This window comes from Hyla sarda, chromosome 2, assembly GCF_029499605.1.
Source record: "Hyla sarda isolate aHylSar1 chromosome 2, aHylSar1.hap1, whole genome shotgun sequence".
Taxonomy (NCBI): Eukaryota; Metazoa; Chordata; class Amphibia; order Anura; family Hylidae; genus Hyla; species Hyla sarda.
Window position 1 is genome coordinate 78,544,701 of NC_079190.1, and position 21,690 is coordinate 78,566,390.

The following is a 21,690-nucleotide window of genomic DNA, read 5'->3' on the forward strand; positions in this document are numbered from 1 at the left end:
GACTACTCAGTAAAAGTGGTTTTCCCAGAATGACAATATATCACCAATCCACAGGATAGGTAATAAGTGTCTGAATATTAAGACCATAACTCATTGTTTCCCAACTAGGGTGCCTCTAGTTGTGGCCAAACTACAATTCCCAGCATGCCCGGACAGTCTTTGGCTGTCCGGGCATGCTGGGAGTTGTAGTTTGGCCACAGCTGGAGGCACCATGGTTGGGAAACACTGCCCTATCTCCTTGTGTTCCCCTGTTTCCTCCTAGATTGTGAACTCTTTTAATTGTTGCCCTTACTGCTCGTGTCCCCCAGTTTCTTCATAGATTATTGTGGTGGCCCAGTGCGGGAGGTGTTACCCCCCATACCCTTGCTGCCCTGTTCTGCAGCCTCCTTTCAGTGTTCCCTGGGCCCCTTGTACTTGTTTCCCCCCTGTATATATGTTTTGCTATGTATTATAATATATAATGTGTTGTTGCTTTAAGAAATGTACCATGTGATTGTTACCCAGGAGGTACCAGTGACCAGGTGATCCCAGGGGAGACCTATGGGCTACCTGCTAGTCTCCCCTATATAAGCCCTGGGAGGAGCTAGCTCGCTTTCTTTGAGCTCTGCTCTTTTCTGCTAAGTTGAGGTCCAGTCAAGTCGAGTCCTAGTGTGAGTGTCCAGAGTCATTGGAGGCCTCAAGTCAAGTCTGCAGCCACAGTCAATTGCAAGTAAGCTACAGTCATAGCTTTATCAGTCGTCAGTCAAGTCAGTCCCTGTCAGCAACTGTCAAGTCAGCGTGGACTGCAATAAATTGTCCAGTCCTACTACAAGTCCCAGCAAGCCCTTAAGGTCTCTGAGTCACTGGTCACCTCCATGGGCCCTGGCTGAACTGTATAGACTTTACCATCTGTCTACCCTCAGTAAAGCTATCATTATCTGTAACTTGGCGTTGGAGTCATTATTGCCCCTGTGTCTAGCCCAGGATCTAGTGGTATACCTTCAGGTGGTATCGCGGATAAACCACGCCCTGGCGTCACGAATACAAGGGGTTAATTCCATCTGCCCCTGGGGTAACAACATCGCCCCTCATCACACCCCGTTACCACATTATAAACTCTTGTGAGCAGGACCCTAACTCCTCGTGTCCCCCCTGTTTTATCATAGATTGTTAGCTCTTGTAACAAGGGCCCGCACTCCTCTTGTATCACCTGTCACCTCATAGATTATAAGCTCTTGTGAGCAGGGCCCTGACTCCTCTTGTTTCACTTCTTTTACCTCGTAGGTTGTTAATTCTTATGAGCAGGGACCTCATTCCACTTGTGTCACCTCTATTTCCTCATAGATTGTAAATTCTTATGAGCAAGGCCCTCACTACTCTTGTGTCCCCCCTGTTACCACATTGATTGTAAGCTCCTGTGAGCAGGGCCATCACTACTCTTGTATCACTTCAAAGATGGAAGCTCTTGGGATCAGGACCCTTACTCCTCTTGTGAACTACCCCCCCCCCCCCCCCCCCCGCTACCACCTCATAGATTACCTACCACCTCATAGATTATAAACTCTTATGAATAGAACCTTCACTCCTCATGTCACCCCTATTTTCCCTTAGATTGTAAGCTCCAGAATGGTCCTAAATCCTCTTGAATCACCTCTATTACCTCATAGATTGTAAATTCTTATGAGCAGGGGCATCACTACTCTTGTGTCCCCCCTGTTATCACTTTGATTGTAAGCTCCTGTGAGCAGGGCCATCACTACTCTTGTATCACTTCAAAGATCGAAGCTCTTGGGATCAGGACCCTTACTCCTCTTGTGAACCCCCCCACCACCACACCTCATAGATTATAAACTCTTGTGATCAGGACCTTCACTCCTCATGTCACCCCTATTTTCCCATATTTTCTAGAATGGTCCTAAATCTTCTTGAATCACCTCCATTACCTCATAGATTGTAAGCTCTTGTGATCAGGGCCCTCCCTTTTCTTGTGTCACCCCTATTTACTCATAAATTGTATGCTTTTGAGAGCAAGGCCCTCATTCCTCTTGTGTCCCCCTTACTTCCTCATAGATTGTAAGCTCTAGTGAGCAGGGCCACCACTCCTCTTGTGTCACCTTTTCATAGATTGTAAGGTCTCTGTCACGATGCCGGCTGGCAGGTAGTGGATCCTCTGTGCCAGAGAGGGATTGGCGTGGACCGTGCTAGTGGACCGGTTCTAAGCCACTACTGGTTTTCACCAGAGCCCGCCGCAAAGCGGGATGGTCTTGCTGCGGCGGTAGTGACCAGGTCGTATCCACTAGCAACGGCTCACCTCTCTGGCTGCTGAAGATAGGCGCGGTACAAGGGAGTAGGCAGAAGCAAGGTCGGACGTAGCAGAAGGTCGGGGCAGGCAGCAAGGATCGTAGTCAGGGGCAACGGCAGAAGGTCTGGAACACAGGCTAGGAACACACAAGGAACGCTTTCACTGGCACAATGGCAACAAGATCCGGCAAGGGAGTGCAGGGGAAGTGAGGTGATATAGGGAAGTGCACAGGTGAACACACTAATTGGAACCACTGCGCCAATCAGCGGCGCAGTGGCCCTTTAAATCGCAGAGACCCGGCGCGCGCGCGCCCTAGGGAGCGGGGCCGCGCGCGCCGGGACAGGACAGACGGGGAGCGAGTCAGGTACGGGAGCCGGGGTGCGCATCGCGAGCGGGCGCTACCCGCATCGCGAATCGCATCCCGGCTGGCAGCGGAATCGCAGCGCCCCGGGTCAGAGGATGTGACCGGAGCGCTGCAGCGGGGAGAGTGAAGCGAGCGCTCCGGGGAGGAGCGGGGACCCGGAGCGCTCGGCGTAACAGTACCCCCCCCCTTGGGTCTCCCCCTCTTCTTAGAGCCTGAGAACCTGAGGAGCAGACTTTTGTCTAGGATGTTGTCCTCAGGTTCCCAGGATCTCTCTTCAGGACCACAACCCTCCCAGTCCACTAAAAAAAAAGTTTTCCCTCTGACCTTTTTGGAAGCTAAGATTTCTTTGACAGAGAAGATGTCCGAGGAGCCGGAAACAGGAGTGGGAGGAACAGATTTGGGAGAAAAACGGTTGAGGATGAGTGGTTTGAGAAGAGAGACGTGAAAGGCATTAGGGATACGAAGAGAAGGAGGAAGAAGAAGTTTATAAGAGACAGGATTGATTTGACACAAAATTTTGAAAGGACCAAGATAGCGTGGTCCCAACTTGTAGCTAGGGACACGGAAGCGGACATATTTAGCGGAGAGCCATACCTTGTCTCCAGGGGAAAAAACGGGAGGAGCTCTTCTTTTCTTATCCGCGAACCTCTTCATGCGTGAAGAAGCCTGTAAGAGAGAATTTTGGGTCTCTCTCCATATAATGGAAAGGTCACGAGAAATTTCATCCACAGCGGGCAGACCAGAGGGCAAGGGGGTAGGGAGGGGGGGAAGAGGGTGACGGCCGTACACCACGAAAAATGGGGATTTGGAGGAAGATTCAGAGACCCTGAAGTTATACGAGAATTCGGCCCATGGAAGGAGATCTGCCCAGTCATCCTGGCGGGAGGAAACAAAATGTCGCAAATAATCACCCAAGATCTGGTTAATTCTTTCTACTTGTCCATTGGACTGGGGATGATATGCAGAAGAAAAATTTAATTTAATCTTGAGTTGTTTACAGAGAGCCCTCCAGAATTTAGACACGAATTGGACACCTCTATCCGAGACAATCTGCGTAGGCAACCCGTGAAGACGAAAAATGTGTACAAAAAATTGTTTAGCCAACTGAGGCGCAGAAGGAAGACCAGGAAGAGGGATGAAATGTGCCATTTTGGAGAATCGATCAACGACCACCCAAATAACAGTGTTGCCACGGGAAGGGGGTAAATCAGTAATAAAATCCATACCAATCAGAGACCAAGGCTGTTCGGGGACAGGCAGAGGATGAAGAAAACCAGCGGGCTTCTGGCGAGGAGTCTTATCCCGGGCACAGATAGTGCAGGCTCGCACAAAGTCCACAACATCCGTCTCCAGAGTCGGCCACCAATAGAAGCGGGAGATGAGTTGCACAGATTTCTTGATGCCCGCATGACCTGCGAGATGGGAGGAGTGACCCCATTTGAGGATTCCGAGGCGTTGGCGTGGAGAAACAAAGGTCTTTCCTGGAGGAGTCTGCCTGATGGAGGCAGGAGAAGTGGAGATCAGGCAGTCAGGTGGAATGATGTGTTGCGGAGAGAGTTCAACTTCTGAGGCATCCGAGGAACGAGAGAGAGCATCGGCCCTAATGTTCTTATCGGCAGGACGAAAGTGAATCTCAAAATTAAATCGGGCAAAGAACAGAGACCACCGGGCCTGGCGAGGATTCAGCCGTTGGGCAGACTGGAGGTAGGAGAGGTTCTTGTGGTCGGTGTAGATAATAACAGGAAAACTTGATCCCTCCAGCAGATGCCTCCATTCCTCAAGTGCTAATTTAATGGCTAGAAGCTCTCGATCCCCGATGGAGTAGTTCCTCTCCGCTGGAGAGAAGGTCCTAGAGAAAAAACCACAAGTGACAGCATGCCCGGAAGAATTTTTTTGTAGAAGAACAGCTCCAGCTCCCACTGAGGAGGCATCAACCTCCAATAGGAAGGGTTTGGAAGGGTCAGGTCTGGAGAGCACGGGAGCCGAAGAAAAGGCAGACTTGAGTCGTTTAAAGGCGTCTTCTGCTTGAGGAGGCCAGGACTTGGGATCAGCATTTTTTTTGGTTAAAGCCACGATAGGAGCCACAATGGTAGAAAAATGTGGAATAAATTGCCTGTAATAATTGGCGAACCCCAAAAAGCGTTGGATAGCACGGAGTCCGGAGGGGCGTGGCCAATCTAAGACGGCAGAGAGTTTGTCTGGATCCATCTGTAGTCCCTGGCCAGAGACCAAATATCCTAGAAAAGGAAGAGATTGGCATTCAAACAGACATTTCTCAATTTTGGCATAGAGTTGATTGTCACGAAGTCTCTGAAGAACCATACGGACATGCTGGCGGTGTTCTTCTAGATTGGCAGAAAAAATTAGGATATCGTCCAGATATACAACAACACAGGAGTATAACAGATCACGAAAAATTTCATTGACAAAGTCTTGGAAGACGGCAGGGGCGTTGCACAGGCCAAAGGGCATGACCAGATACTCAAAGTGTCCATCTCTGGTGTTAAATGCCGTTTTCCACTCATCCCCCTCTCTGATGCGGATGAGGTTATAGGCGCCTCTTAAGTCCAATTTAGTAAAGATGTGGGCACCTTGGAGGCGATCAAAGAGTTCAGAGATGAGGGGTAAGGGGTAGCGGTTCTTAACCGTGATTTTATTAAGACCGCGGTAGTCAATGCAAGGACGTAGGGAGCCATCTTTTTTGGACACAAAGAAAAATCCGGCTCCGGCAGGAGAGGAGGATTTACGGATAAAGCCCTTTTTTAGATTCTCCTGGACGTATTCAGACATGGCAAGAGTCTCTGGGGCAGAGAGAGGATAAATTCTGCCCCGGGGTGGAGTAGTGCCCGGGAGGAGGTCGATAGGACAATCATAAGGCCTGTGAGGAGGTAGAGTCTCAGCTTGTTTTTTGCAGAAAACATCCGCGAAGTCCATATAGGCCTTAGGGAGACCGGTTACTGGAGGAACCACAGAGTTACGGCAAGGGTTACTGGGAACCGGTTTTAGACAGTTCTTGGAACAAGAGGACCCCCAACTCTTGATCTCCCCAGTGGACCAATCCAGGGTTGGGGAATGAAGTTGAAGCCAGGGAAGTCCAAGGAGAATTTCCGAGGTGCAATTGGGGAGGACCAAAAGTTCAATCCTCTCGTGATGAGATCCGATGCTCATAAGAAGGGGCTCCGTGCGGAAACGTATGGTACAGTCCAATCTTTCATTATTTACACAATTGATGTAGAGGGGTCTGGCGAGACTGGTCACTGGGATGTTGAACCTGTTGACGAGAGAGGCCAAAATAAAATTTCCTGCAGATCCAGAGTCCAAGAAGGCCACAGCAGGGAAGGAGAAGGCAGAGGCAGACATCCGCACAGGCACTGTAAGACGTGGAGAAGCAGAGTAGACATCAAGGACTGTCTCACCTTTGTGCGGAGTCAGCGTACGTCTTTCCAGGCGGGGAGGACGGATAGGACAATCCCTCAGGAAGTGTTCGGTACTAGCACAGTACAGGCAGAGGTTCTCCATACGGCGTCGTGTCCTCTCTTGAGGTGTCAGGCGAGACCGGTCGACCTGCATAGCCTCCACGGCGGAAGGCACAGGAACAGATTGCAGGGGACCAGAGGAGAGAGGAGCCGAGGAGAAGAAACGCCTCGTGCGAACAGAGTCCATATCTTGGCGGAGTTCCTGACGCCTTTCGGAAAAACGCATGTCAATGCGAGTGGCTAGGTGAATAAGTTCATGTAGATTAGCAGGAATTTCTCGTGCGGCCAGAACATCTTTAATGTTGCTGGATAGGCCTTTTTTGAAGGTCGCGCAGAGGGCCTCATTATTCCAGGACAATTCTGAAGCAAGAGTACGGAATTGTACGGCATACTCGCCAACGGAAGAATTACCCTGGACCAGGTTCAACAGGGCAGTCTCAGCAGAAGAGGCTCGGGCAGGTTCCTCAAAGACACTTCGGATTTCCGAGAAGAAGGAGTGTACAGAGGCAGTGACGGGGTCATTGCGGTCCCAGAGCGGTGTGGCCCATGACAGGGCTTTTCCGGACAGAAGGCTGACTACGAAAGCCACCTTAGACCTTTCAGTGGGAAACAGGTCCGACATCATCTCCAGATGCAGGGAACATTGGGAAAGAAAGCCACGGCAAAACTTAGAGTCCCCATCAAATTTATCCGGCAAGGATAGGCGTAGCCCAGGAGCGGCCACTCGCTGCGGAGGAGGTGCAGGAGCTGGCGGAGGAGATGACTGCTGAAGCTGTGGTAGTAACTGTTGTAGCATAACGGTCAGTTGAGACAGCTGTTGGCCTTGTTGCGCTATCTGTTGTGACTGCTGGGCGACCACCGTGGTGAGGTCAGCGACAACTGGCAGAGGAACTTCAGCGGGATCCATGGCCGGATCTACTGTCACGATGCCGGCTGGCAGGTAGTGGATCCTCTGTGCCAGAGAGGGATTGGCGTGGACCGTGCTAGTGGACCGGTTCTAAGCCACTACTGGTTTTCACCAGAGCCCGCCGCAAAGCGGGATGGTCTTGCTGCGGCGGTAGTGACCAGGTCGTATCCACTAGCAACGGCTCACCTCTCTGGCTGCTGAAGATAGGCGCGGTACAAGGGAGTAGGCAGAAGCAAGGTCGGACGTAGCAGAAGGTCGGGGCAGGCAGCAAGGATCGTAGTCAGGGGCAACGGCAGAAGGTCTGGAACACAGGCTAGGAACACACAAGGAACGCTTTCACTGGCACAATGGCAACAAGATCCGGCAAGGGAGTGCAGGGGAAGTGAGGTGATATAGGGAAGTGCACAGGTGAACACACTAATTGGAACCACTGCGCCAATCAGCGGCGCAGTGGCCCTTTAAATCGCAGAGACCCGGCGCGCGCGCGCCCTAGGGAGCGGGGCCGCGTGCGCCGGGACAGGACAGACGGGGAGCGAGTCAGGTACGGGAGCCGGGGTGCGCATCGCGAGCGGGCGCTACCCGCATCGCGAATCGCATCCCGGCTGGCAGCGGAATCGCAGCGCCCCGGGTCAGAGGATGTGACCGGAGCGGTGCAGCGGGGAGAGTGAAGCGAGCGCTCCGGGGAGGAGCGGGGACCCGGAGCGCTCGGCGTAACAGTCTCTTAGTCCATTTGTGAACCCCCCCCCCCCCCATTTCCTCATAGATTGTAAGCTCTAGTGAGCAGAGCCACCACTCCTCTTGTGTCACCTTTTCATAGATCGTAAGGTCTCTTAGTCCATTTGTGAACCCCCCCCATTTCCTCATAGATTGTAAACTCTTGTGAGCAGGGCCCTCACTTCTTTTGCTTTAGTTGTTTGTTACTTACTATGCAATGTCTGATTTTGTCTGTATATATAATATCTCTATTGTAAGGCGCTGTGGAATATGTTGGTGGATATGCCTGCTAATATAGCAGAACATATAAGTAAACCGCAACATTAACAATGACCAGCAATGTAATCCATGTGAATCTTGTCTTACCTCATTGGTATCGATGCCATTGTTCACTGCCCATGTAGTCTGGACATACTCTAACATTCGTTGTTTTAGAGGCTTGGGGATCCCATGAATTCGGATGTAATCTCGTAGATCCCGTGTACGGCTGTGGTACAGGAATCTCCTTGCATAGAGACGCTGGATGATTGCGGTGACATTTCCAAACACCAGCGCGTGCATCAGGGCTGGGGGGAAAAGAAGTGTACAGAGAACAAATGGTTAATTGCTGGAGGGCAACCATACAACAATAAGGTAAGTAATGGCAACTGCTCTGATTGGTCGGTACCTTTTAATATAATTAAGAAAAAGGTTGTCGAAGCGAACTAATAATAATAATAAAAATATTTATTTACACAGCACAAAAAGATTTCACAGACTTTTACAATTTTGGGAATACAAATAAAGGTAAGCATTAGACATTGCTATATTACATACTAAATATCCTAACAGGAGGAGTGAGGGCCCTGCTCGTGAGAGCTTAGGGTTGAGACAAAAAGCAAAAGTGCTTTCTTTTGATACAATGGTCCAGCATCAGTGCTGGAGTGGCCGGGAATTACACAGCCATCTTGCTATGACTGCAATTGGTGAAGCTGCTCCTCTGTCCCTGAAATGTGGTCTACATCAAATGTGCCCTGAGAAGACTGGCTGAGTGTCTGGCCTGCTGCATGGAGAGAGAATGGTGTACTGCTGGATGGAATAATACCCATTCTCACTCTCTTCCTTGTGTGTTGCATCCCTGGAAATAATCTATAGCATAGTACATATGCAACCATTGACTGTTTAGTGGTTTGGACACGACATTTTGGATTCCTCATGTGATGTTGTACTATTTTGACATGTTTGGCCTATAAGGAGATCTTCTCTATATGAACAGGGTTATATGGCCACATGTTCTTATTACTGAGTAGGCATTTCATCCACACCCATTGCAAGCAGATGCATAAGGGGAAGAATGGAGCCATGCTATCTTCAAACACAAAATTGTTAGTATAATGGACTGTACTGAATGAGTCAGTAACTCTTAATATAGCGCTGTCATAGGATGACCATATTTACCAAATAAAAGACACAAATGCTATAGCAGATGCACACCCAATCACAAAATATGAAGAATCAGGGTAATGTTTTATTAGGTAAAAATGAAGTACATGAATATCAAAAAAGACACACAAGTTAAAAATACTTAAAAATCGTGATCCCCCCCCCCAGGGACTTGGGAAGGAATAATAGAGTATCACTCCCTGTCTAGTGTAAAGTGCCAATGCAACCCTCTGTCTGTAAACAACCCTGGTGAGTACACACTAGGTACACAGTGCTACAGTAATAATATGTACAAACAAAATGGTAGAAAAAATGATATAGATATATGTACCACACTTAGTATGACATCACCCTAGGAGGCACCATGTATACAATATGTGATCACAATCAATGCTGGTAAATCCCCTTTGTTACATGTAGTCAAATAGATAGATAAAATAACAATAATATGATAACAAAAAACAAAAGGAATATCACCACATGGTGCAAAGATCACAGACAGAGGAAGAGAGGGAGGATCGATGACCCTGGTTAACCCATGTCCGGAGAGAGAACCCCACGCGTTCCGTCACCCAATGTGACTTCCTCAGGGGTGTAGTGATGTGCTCACATATCATGTCTTAAATACGCCATAAATCAGATGAATGCCTGTCAGATGTGGAGGAAATGACATATGCCGCTTCATAATGGTAGCTTGGAGGGTCCCGCATTGCGCACAATCATGTGTGCAGGTCAGAGTTCAACAGACGCGTCAGCGCCCCAGCTGTACTCCGATCACATGACCAGCGGAGTCACATGCAGTCATCACATGATCCACAATTTGGTCTCACTGTTGTAGTGGGGCTCTATGGAGCCCTTTTAAGTGTTTTTAACTTGTGTTAAACTCGTGTGTCTTTTTTTATTTTCATTTACTTCATTTTTGCCTAATAAAACATTACCCTGATTCTTCATATTTTGTCATTGGGTGTGCATCTGCTATAGCCTTTTTGTCTTTTTTTTTTTTTTGGTAGGTTGGTTCCTCTTTATGCTAGGTAGTACCCCATGTCACATGATATTTTTATATGCTTGAGCCCCTCGCTTTCTTGTGTTACGATTATTGGTTTTGTGAAGGTGCTCTGATTCCTTGTCAGGTGCGATATCCTTTTTTCTGGGGTTGTGCTTGCCTTGGTGGGGCTTGACTACATTATTGTATATATTGATTAGCCCTTGCCTTGAGTGTTTATCATTTAACGATTTGAATTTTTTTTATTTCTAGTTAATTTTTTTCAATCATTTTTTATCTGTGTGAGTTACTGTGGACATAGAGGCTCGTGAGCTTATGTGGAGAAGTCAGGTGTCTGATGTATTTCCAGCAATTGGCGATAAAGATTTTACAGCTTTAAGTCAGGACATAATGGAGACTAAGAGACAGATCACCAGATTATGGTGGAATATCACCAGCCTTGAGGAATACAATAGACTATCCATGTTCCCCAGAGGTTTACGTGTACAGATGTTTCCCTCTAGGGAGGTAACCGCATCCTTTAAAGATACTTGGAATCTGGTCTGGAACATTGTTCTAAGATATCACAGGAGGAACAAGACAGTGATCTTGGCAATATTGTCCCCAACAAGTGATTTCACCAGATTTCCAGTCAAGTTGTGGAGATTGACGTTGAAGCCAAGGAAGACCAAGAAGAATCTCTGAAGTACAATGTGGTAGTACATAGAACTCATTTCTTTCCTCATGCAAATTTCCTACTTGCATGACGAGGGGTTCCGTGCGAAATTGCACCTTACAGTTCAGGTTTTGTCCATTAACAGAAGAGATGTAGAAGAGCTTGGCAAGACGAGACACTGGAAGGTGGTGTTTATGGACCTGGGAGGCACCAATGAAGTTACCAGCAGAACCGGAGTCCAAAAGAGCAGAAGCGATGAAAGACATTTTGGCAGAGGAAAATACTTGAACCGGGGTGGTCAAGCGAGGAGAGGTAATATTAACATCTAGAGAAGCCACTCCTACTTGTCCAAGTTGAGAGCGTTCTCCCGGACACGGAGAAAGTATAGGACAGTCTTTGAGAAAGTGCTCCTGACTGGCACAATATAGGCACAAATTTTCATTGAGTCGACAGGATTTTTCCTGCTGCGTTAAGTGAAAATGGTCCACTTCCATAGCCTCTTCAGCAAGAGGCAAAGTAGAGAGTAGGGGGTGGATGTTGGAACACGGGGGCCAGATGAGGTAAACGCCGTGTTCGGGCAGGTTCTTTTTCCGAAGGAAGTTCCTTCTGCCTCTCGGCAAAACGCACATCAATTCGAGTGGCTAAATGGATAAGTTCGCTCAGGTTCGCCAGAGAATCTTGTGCAGCGAGAGCATCCTTGATTCTAGAGGAAAGTCCTTTTTTAAAGGTAGCACACAAGGCCTCGTCATTCCAAGAAAGTTCAGAGGCAAGAGTCCAAGAGAACTGCGTAGTCGCCAAAGGAGGAGTTCCCTTGGCAGAGGTTCAGTAGAGCCGTCTCGGCAGAGGAGGCTTGCGCAGACAGGTTCAAGGAGAGCAGATCTCTACGATCCCTGAGAGGAGTGGCCCAGGCCAAAGCTTTTCCAGACAGTAGACTGAATACAAACGCCACTTTAGCATGCTCCGTCGGGAACAGATCCACTATGAGTTCAAGATGGATAGAACACTGTGTCACACAGCCTCTACACAGCTTGGGATCTCTGTCATACTTTGAAGGCAAGGGCAAACAAAGCTTGGTCCCAGGTGAAGCTGCAGACACAGGAGGAGGCTCAGGAACAGGTGACTTCTGCAGTTGTTGCTGCTGAGCGGCAAGAAGCTGTTGCATCATGGCTGAAAGTTGATTCAGTTGTTGCACCTGACGGGCTAACTGCTGTGACTGTTGAGCCACGACGGTGGAAAGATCCGAGACATTTGGCAAAGGCACCTCAGCGGGATCCATGGCCGGATCTTACTGTAAGGGGTCACGGCAAGTGGTGGATCCTCTGGGCCTGTGTGGATGATGATGTGAGCCATGCTAGGGAGCGGAGTGTAAGGTGCCACTCATCTTCACCAGAGCCCGCCACAAAGCGGGATGGTCTTGCTGTGGCAGGCGGCACCCAGGTCGCTGCCCCTGGCACGACTCATCCACACAGGTAGCTGGGAGGTGGCGTGGCACAAAAGGAGACTGGCAGGATGTGGCAAGATAGCAGTATGTCAGGGCAGGTAACATAGGTGCTGGGTAGGTAAGGTAACAAAGAACAGGTACACAGTAACAGAGACACAGGACTTTCACTATGGCAAAAGGCAACCAAAGATCCGGCCGGGAACCAAGGGAGGAGCTGATATTTAAGGACAGGGGTGCAGGTGTAGACAATTAATTGAGCACTGGCCCTTTAAGAGTAAGAGCTCCAGCACGAACGCCCTAGCAGACAGGAGCACGCGCGCCGGGGCTGCGAGGACACGGAGAGCCGGAAGAGGAGGGAGGTGAGTGACGCGCTGGGATTCGCATGCGGGCGTGTCCCACGATGCGAATCCTAGCCCCGCCGGCAGCGTGGACATAAGCAAAGATGCGCTCACAGCCGGCATGTCCGGCCAGAACGCAGGCGTTACACATCTCACTTTATTATCATGTTATCACAGTGGGTGTATTTTGATATTTATTGAACTCACAGCAGACAGGTGTATAATAAATAAACATGCATTTCATTTTTATATTTTTTATATTTTGGGCGTTTCTTTGTTGCCTGCTATATTACTTATTGACCATTCATAATAAACCATTACCTAATGGTCTCTCTGAATCATAGTTTTATATCACGTGACATTTGGGGTCATGTGACCGGAACTTATGATTGGCCCGGTCAATCGGAGTGTGGCTGGGGCACTGACTGTTGAACTCTGACCCGGATTGTGCGCAGTGCGGGGCCTGCCAGGCTACCATTATGAAGCGGCATATGCCATTTCCTCCACATCTGACAGGCATTCATCTGATTTATGGCATATTTAAGATATGATATGTGAGCACATCACTACACCCCTGAGGAAGTCACATTGGGTGACGGAACGCATGGGGTTCTCTCTCCGGACATGGGTTTACCAGGCTCCCTCTCTTCCTCTGTCTGTGATCTTTGCACCATGTGGTGATATTCCTTTAGTTTTATGTTATCATATTATTGTTATTTTATCTATTTGACTACATGTAACCAAGGGGATTTACCAGCATTGATTGTGATCACATATTGTATACATGGTGTCTCCTAGGGTGATGTCTAAGTGTGGTACATATATATCTATGTAATTTTTTCTGCCATTTTCTTTGCACATATTATTACTGTAGCACTGTGTACCTAGTGTGTACTCACCAGGGTTGTTTACAGACAGAGGGTTGCATTGGCACTTTACACTAGTCCCTGCGGGATCACAATTTGATCTCACTGTTGTAGTGTGGCTCTATGGAGCCTTTTTAAGTGTTTTTAACTTGTCTTTTTTGATATTCATGTACTTCATGTTTAGCACCCCATGTCACATGATATTTTTATATGCTTGAGCCCCCTGCTTTCTTGTGTTATGAGGATGACGATATTTGTCACAACTCAGTTGGTGGCATTTCTAATTTCTTAGATCTACCTAATGAACTGAACAAAAAAGTGTGGAAATATCTAGGGGTAAAAAAAGCTCAGGCAAAAAGTTGCAAATACACTTAACAACTTTGGGGCTGTCATGTGCCGAAGCACTTAGAGCATAATAATAGCCTGTGCTCTTTTGAATTACTCCCAAACTGCCTCTGTATGTGACATAAAGTGTAAGGAGCTTCATGACCAAAACAATCTAGGGAAACCATTTTAGGGTTTATTTTAAGTGAAGTTGCAAGTATTTATACTTATAATATGTATATATATATATATATATATATGGTTTTTTTTTCTTCTTCTTTTTGTACACATTACAGGTAATAAAAATAGAAAAAAAAATAAGACAAAAAAAGACAAAAAAATTCATACGTGTCATGGAACAGCAGAAAAAAAAAGTAAAATAAATTAAACAGTTAGTGCTGTTAAACCACCATTAGTGCAAAAGTCACTTAAGGGGTTAAAGGGTAAATAAAAACAGAATATGTTGTGGTCACTTTTACCTAAGGGACCCCCATCCTGTACTTTTAATATGCAGGTCGTACATTTGGTTTAAATTAGGCCTAAGAATGTCCTTCCTCTTTTTAGTCCTGGCCGGGGAGGACTCCAGAAAGCTTGTTGTTCCAAAGTAAGTTATTACAAGATTCTGCAACATTGTAGGATTTAGCATCTGCATCACTAAACTATTCCGGCTTCTCCGAACTACTAGAATACGTCTGCAATATCTGCATCACTAAACTATTCCGGCTTCTCCGAACTACTAGAATACGTCTGCAATATCTGCATCACTAAACTAATCCGGCTACTCCGAACTACTAGAATACGTCTGCAATATCTGCATCACTAAACTAATCCGGCTACTCCGAACGACTAGAATACGTCTGCAATATCTGCATCACTAAACTAATCCGGCTACTCCGAACTACTAGAATACGTCTGCAATATCTGCATCGCTCTCTAGTCACCGAAGCAGCATCGCTCCAGCTTAGAACCTGCTGGTTACATAAATGATGGAGATATTGATGACTTTTCTGAGCCGTATATCTTCAGAAGAAGCTATTAATATACAAATTGGAACACAATCCACCAGTCAGCACATGCAGACACATACTCCCACACACACATATGAACACGCTGTCTCCATAGTAATGGCCCACGCTTGTTCCACACATACACAGCTCAGAAATCTGCCCACTTATGCAATCTCCCAATTAACAAGGATTTAGCAAGAGAAAAGCATAATAATAATAATGACAGGTGGTATATAGATGACAGCAAATACATAAAAACAAATAAGACCCCCAACACCACCGGCAAAATATACACATTGGTACACCTGAAGACTTTAGCTAAAAAAGTGGAACTATCGGATCGGTGGGTCCATGGGTTAAATGGAGTTCCAGTAATAAAATCCACCCACTTCAGTTCAAAAGCGATGTGTAACTGCAAAGTGTACAACCACCATATTGGCTAGAGGAGGCGTGAGAACGCCCTGTCACCAGTAACATAATGTCATGTTCAACAAGTGGGATATATTATATTTGTATAGACATTTCTACCATCATAATATTTATACCATGAGCCTTACGCCAACATCTACATTTCCTTTCTATATAAAAACGAAATGCGCCTCCTTTAATTCCTTCTCCACACGTTGATCCTTCCCTATTACAGTTAAAATCATAAGTTTCCATACACCTTAGGAATGTTGATTTTTTAACAATTCTTTTGATTTAATCATAGTACAGATTGCTTTATGTTTGGATCCCTTATGTATTTAAAGAATGTGAAATGCCACATTTATTCTAGAGACAATGATTTATTTTGGCTTTTTGTTCTTTCATCACATGCCCAGGGGCTCAGAAGTTTACATACATGTGGATAGTATTGACTTAAAACGGTCTACTTTGGGTAAAATGTTTTGGAGCCTTCAACAAGCTGCTCACAATGAGGAGGAATAGGACAGTATTTTAAAAACTTATTGGGGGAGATTTATCAAAACCTGTGCAGAGGAAGAGTGGTGCAGTTGCCCATAGCAACCAATCAGATTGCTTCTTTCATTTTCCACAGGCCTCTTTAGAGGCCTGTGGAAAATGAAAGAAGCGATCTGATTGGTTGCTATGGGCAACTGCACCACTCTTCCTCTGGGTTTTGATAATTCTCCCCCAATAAGTTTTTAAAATACTGTCCTATTCCTCCTGACAGAACTGGAGTGACTGGAATCAGATTTATATGTCTCCTTCTTAGGAACTATTCCCTTGGTCACTGCTCATTTGTTCCTGGCTGATGTCTTGGGATGTTGCTTCAATGTCTCCACATTATTTTCCTTTCCCATAATGCCATCTAATTTGTGAAGTTCAACAGTCGTTCTTGCAGAAAAGAACCCCAACCTGAACATGATGCTGCTGCCCCCTGTGCTTCACCATTGGGATGACCTGTAAGCCTCTCCTTATTCCACCATACATAATCATGGTCATTATGGCGGATCCATTATTGTTTTATCAGATCAGAGTAGAACCCTGCTTGGGAATGTTTTTTTTAAATCCCGCTTCCACTGCATTTTGGCCAATTACTGCCCGCTCCCAAAAGGTGTGTGTTCTCCTCCCGGCCACATATTGTGTGTCCAGTCCCACCTGCTCCTGCTTCAATGCCCCCCGATCTTCCCTGTGCCGTTTTTATTTTCCTCACCTCCCTGTGCCATTTTAATCCCCTCGAGCCATTTTAATTACCTGCACCCCCTGTGTCATTTTAATCCCCCACCCCGCCTTTCCATTTTTGTTAACTGTATCCTGCCTTTTTTAAAGCCATTTTGGAGCAGTGGCTTGTTTCTTGCTGAGCGGCCTTGCAGGTTATGTCAAAATAGGACATATCACTTTGCTGTTGTTCCGGGACTGATTTGTATATTTTTTTGGACCAAAGTATGTTCATCTGTAGGAGGCACAAAGTGCCTCTTTCCTGAACGGAATCATGTCTGTGTGTCCCAATAGTGGTTAAACCAGCATTTTACCATTTAAAGAAATGAATGTGGGGCCTTTAGGAGTTTGGATATTGCTCCAAAGGATGGACCAGAATGTCTTTGCTGTCTTGCGATTTTCCAGTCATGTCAAGGAAAGAGGCAAATGCCTTAAAGGGGCCCTCTGTCCCTAAGACATCTTATCCCCTATCCAAAGGATAGGGGATAAGATGTCTGATCGTAGGGGTCATGCCGCTGGGGACCCCCGCAATCTCTCATGCAGCACACACCAGTCTCAGCTGCACGCAGCGCTGGAGGCTCCGTGTCTGAAGCCTCATGACTCCCCCTTGTGACATCACGCCGCGCCTCCTCAATGCAAGTCCAAGGGGATAAGATGTCTTAGGGCCGGAATACCCCTTTCAAAAAAGGGAATCAAAATACTGCTAGACAAAGACATCTAGTGACATGACATATAAGGAGCTTATCAGAAGCTTCTGAAGTCATGACATTGTTTTCTAGAATTCTCCAATTTATTTAAAGGCACGGTCATCTTGGTGTATGTAACTGGAATTTTGATATAGTAAATTAGAAATGAAATGTTTGTAAACATTTGTTGGAAAAATTGCTTGTGTTGTGTACAAAGTAGAGATCCTGACCAAATTGGTAAAACTTATCAATCCGGTGAAAACCAATCAACTGGTGCCAGAAAATTATACAGATTTGTAAATACTTCTATTAAAAAAATCTTAATCCTTCCAGTACTTATCAGCTGCTGTATGCTCCAGGGGAAGTTGTGTCATTCTTTTCAGTCTGACCACAGTGCTCTCTGCTGACACCTCTGTCCATGTCAGGAACTTTCCAGAACAGGAGAGGTTTGCTATCGGGAATTGTTCCTGGCCTGGACAATTCCTGATACAGACAAAGGTGTCAGCAGAAAGCACTGTGATCAGACAGAAAAGAACAACTCAACATCCTCTGAAACATACAACAGCTGATAAGTACTGGAAGGATTAAGATTTTTTAATAGAAGGAGTTTAAAAATCTGTTTTACTTTCTGGAACCAGTTGATCTGAAAAGTTTTTTGTTTTTTTTAAATCTAAATTATGTAAAGTAGACACATGAATTTCAATGACATTAATCTAGTGTATGTAAACGTATGACTTCACAATCTATGAATGCTGGATTTTACATCATTTTCTTTATTTTAGTTATTTCGGCTTCTGCTGATTGTCTCTAGGTTGTTCCTATTAACAGTGAGATCTGTCAGAAAGCACTTGCCTCTTAATCCACTAGGATAAAAGGGACCTATATGAGTGAACATCTGCAATGCATGTGTGGGGGCACTTTCCCAATGGGTGGCAGGTTCTATGATGTGGCCAGATGGCCAAGTGGCAATGAATGGGACATGCAGAGACAAACACATATACACAATCACTTTCAGTAGCTTTTACTTGGCAACTTGCAACAAATCAAGATGAGAAACAACAGTAGCTCAATACTTAGTAGGAGCTGCAAACAGACTATAGTATCAAAAACAGCTCTTGGGCTGCTGTCTCCTTAAAGGCGTACACCGGAGGAAAGCAAATGTCAACTGGTGCCAGAAAGATTGGCAGATTTGTAAATTACTTCTATTTAAAAACCCTAATCCTTCCAGTACTTATCGGCTGCTGTATGGTCCAAAAAGGTTGTGTAGTTCTTTTCTGTCTGACCACAGTCCTCTCTGCTGACACCTCTGTCTGTGTCAGGAACTGTCCAGAGTAGGAGCAAATCTCCATAGCAAACCTATCCTGCTCTGGACAGTTCCTGACACGAACAGAGGTGTCAGCAGAGAGCAGACTGGAAAGAACTACACAACTTCCTCTGTAGTATGCAGTAGCTGATAAGTACCGTAAGGCTTAAAGGAGATATCCAGTGGTAAAAAACCTTTCCCCATCCTAAGGATAGGAGGTAAGTTTTAGATCGCGGGGGGGTCCGACAGCTGGGGCCCCCCGCGATCTCCTGTACGGGGCCCCGACAGCCCACGGGAAGGGGGCGTGTTGACTGCCCCACGAAGCGGCTGCTGACACGCGCCCTCAATACAACTCTATGGCAGAGCTGGAACGCTGCCTTCGGCAATCTCCGGCTCTGCCATAGAGTAGTATTGAGGGGGCGTGTCGGCCGCCGCTTCGTGCAATGGTCAACACGCGCTATCTGGCCAGTGAACCAGGGCCCCGTACAGAGAGATCACGGGGGCCCCAGCGGTCGGACCCCCCGCGATCTGAAACTTATCCCCTATCCTTAGGATAGGGGATACGTTTTTTACCACTGGACTACCCTTTAAGATTTTTAAATAGAAGGAATTTTCAAATCTATTTAACTTTCTGTTTTACAATCTTTTTTATTGAGTTTTCAAACATAATAACAAATTACATAAAGTACATAAAACATCAGAAAATTCTTTACAAGAGAAAAAGGTGGCACCAGTTCATTTGAAAACATTTTTTCCACCGGAATACCCCTTTAACTCTTAAGGCCACTCTGTCCATAGGCCTCACAGTCTCTGGAATTAATCTGCTGCCTCCGAGCAGGATAGTCGAGAACACACATTGGCCCTCATTTACTAAAGTCCAACCGACTCTTTTTCTCGGTTATTGCGCCTAAATTTTGGTCACAACGTCTGTGCGACTAATTTTGCGACTAAATTTTAGTCGCACAACCGACATTTTACAAAACACTCGGAGCGTTTTTTTTCACTCTGAATGGGCGTGTTTTATGCAAAAATGGGCATTTTACCGACAAAAAACCCAAAACACTCGGAGTACTTCCCAAATCACTCGAGAAAAAGTGTGAGTTTGCCTCACACAATAACCGACAGCCAAGAGGCCGAGTGAAATTCCAAAAATTGAATGATTTCTAACAAGGGACTGTTTGCCATTGTGTTTTGTGTGAAAGTTCAACACTTTTATGAATAAAGTATTTAATGTTTGGGTGATAATTTTTTTTTTTTACATTGTAACACCTGAATAATTTGAATTAATGAAACTGTTTATAAACAAACTAGTCCAAAACCTTTAGAATCACACAAATACATTTTTATTTAGAAATGGTCTTTAAGGTCCAAAAAAACGTTTTTTTTACGTGTTTGGAGTTTGTGCGGCACAATTGACTAGTGCGGCACAAAAAAAACGTGCGACAGAAAAATAACCGACATGTGCGACAGATTAGTAAATAAGCCTGGAAAAAAAATGGAGTGATATAGAAAACACTCCACAACAAACACTCCACTTTTAGTAAATGAGGGCCAATGTCTTCTCACAAGCTGGAATACTCCTCCACAGAACTATCTCTGGTACTTTCTCCAAACACCATCATCCGCTTTGGAAATTTTTCGTAGAAAATCCATAGTAAGAAACAGAAACATCTGCAGCCACAACACAGTCCGGGCACAACTCTCTTGGATCCCCTACGCAGATCAATATTCAACATCAGCCTGACTGAGCTGTGATCGGTTGTTATGGGCATTATGTATGAATGAACATATACTCAGATAACACAAAGTATTGGACATAGCACATAATATTAATGCAGATGTCTCAATATATGCTCATAAAAAACAGGACAAAACCCAAACTGGTATAACATAGCAGCATGTAAAGAACCAAAGCTTAAAGGGGTATTCCGGGCAAAAATATTTTATCCCCTATCCAAAGGAGACCCCCCGCAATCTCCCTGCAGCACCCAGCATCTATGCGGGTGCTGAATCTTCAGTTTCGGAAACCTCCAGGTTTCCGGGACTGGGGATGTGACGTCACGCCACGCCCCCTCCGTTCATGTCTATGGGAGGCGGCGTGATGGCAGTCACGCCCCCTCCCATAGACATGAATGGAGGGGGCGTGGCGTGATGTCACATCCCCAGTCCCGGAAACCCAGAGGTTTCCAAAACTAGAGACGCAGTCCCCGTGGGTGCTGCAGGGAGATCGCGGGGGGGTCTCAGCAGCGGGCCCCCCGCGATCAGACATCTTATCCCCTATAAATTATTTTGTGCTGGAGCACTCCTTTAATAAGATTGAATTGTTCCCCACAAAGACATATAGCATCTATAATGGTTGTGCACATTGCCATTGCACTTCTAGAACTATACTTGCACTTTCTAATGCACAGAATGTAATGACACCGGTGACACCTCTCTCACAGACAATCTGAGTAAGGGGGTGGTCTTCTCAAAGAAGTGGACTTTTGGGGAGGTTTCATTGTATTTGCACTCAATATTGTTGTGACAATAAGCAGTTTTACTATAAAGTTACAGTAAAAAAAAAAGGCAACAAATTAAAAGTACAAGTAGCTCTGAGGAAAATGTGCAGCTATTTATGTAAAATAATGCTAAAAAAACAAGAACAGATATAGCACGTGTACAGCCAGTTCAGCTGCACAGGGGCCCAGATATGAGAGGGGCCCAGATATGAGAGGGGCCCATCCTAGCTCACAGTGGTCCCCAGCAAAACCAACCACAACTGAATAAGGGTCTAAAGCACATCATTTATGTGGTGCATGGCGTGAAAGCCAGTTTAGGCCCAAATTGTGGCAGAATTCAGGCACTTTTTCAACAGTAAATCTGGGCCATGGACGTATTATTTATTTATTCTGGTCAGAATCTGCCAAAATATCAGTGGTGGCGAATTTGCAATAAAATCCACACTAAAATCTGCATAATTTTAGTATGGTTTTGCTGCTACATATTTGGCTGTATCTTTCTGCAAATTTGTTGTTGACATTTTTATATTATTTTTACATTTTTTAGATGAATAAAAATATCTGTTTTCATAACAAGGAGGCATCCTCTACGTCTAGAGAAAAGAAGTTTCTATACCAGCACAGACGGGGATTCTTTACTGTAAGAGCAGTGAGACTATGGTACTCTCTACCAGAGAAAATGGTCATAGTGAACTCAATAAAAGCCTTTGCTCTGTGCCGGATGACTGGAGATGTGGGGC

General features: G+C 45.9%; 1 protein-coding gene and 1 long non-coding RNA gene across 7 annotated transcripts in view; one reads left to right on the top strand and one right to left on the bottom strand.

Moving 5' to 3' along the window:
* LOC130358655 (uncharacterized) overlaps positions 1-21,690 on the top strand; it is a 56,797-nt gene that overhangs the window by 13,618 nt on the left and 21,489 nt on the right. The window lies entirely within an intron of this gene.
* KCNH3 (potassium voltage-gated channel subfamily H member 3) overlaps positions 1-21,690 on the bottom strand; it is a 96,101-nt gene that overhangs the window by 9,760 nt on the left and 64,651 nt on the right. For all 6 annotated transcript variants that reach the window (XM_056562192.1, XM_056562190.1, XM_056562191.1 and 3 more), the window contains exon 10: positions 8,109-8,308. In XM_056562192.1, the coding sequence (XP_056418167.1) occupies positions 8,109-8,308 (200 nt within the window). The remainder of the gene's footprint in view (positions 1-8,108; positions 8,309-21,690) is intronic.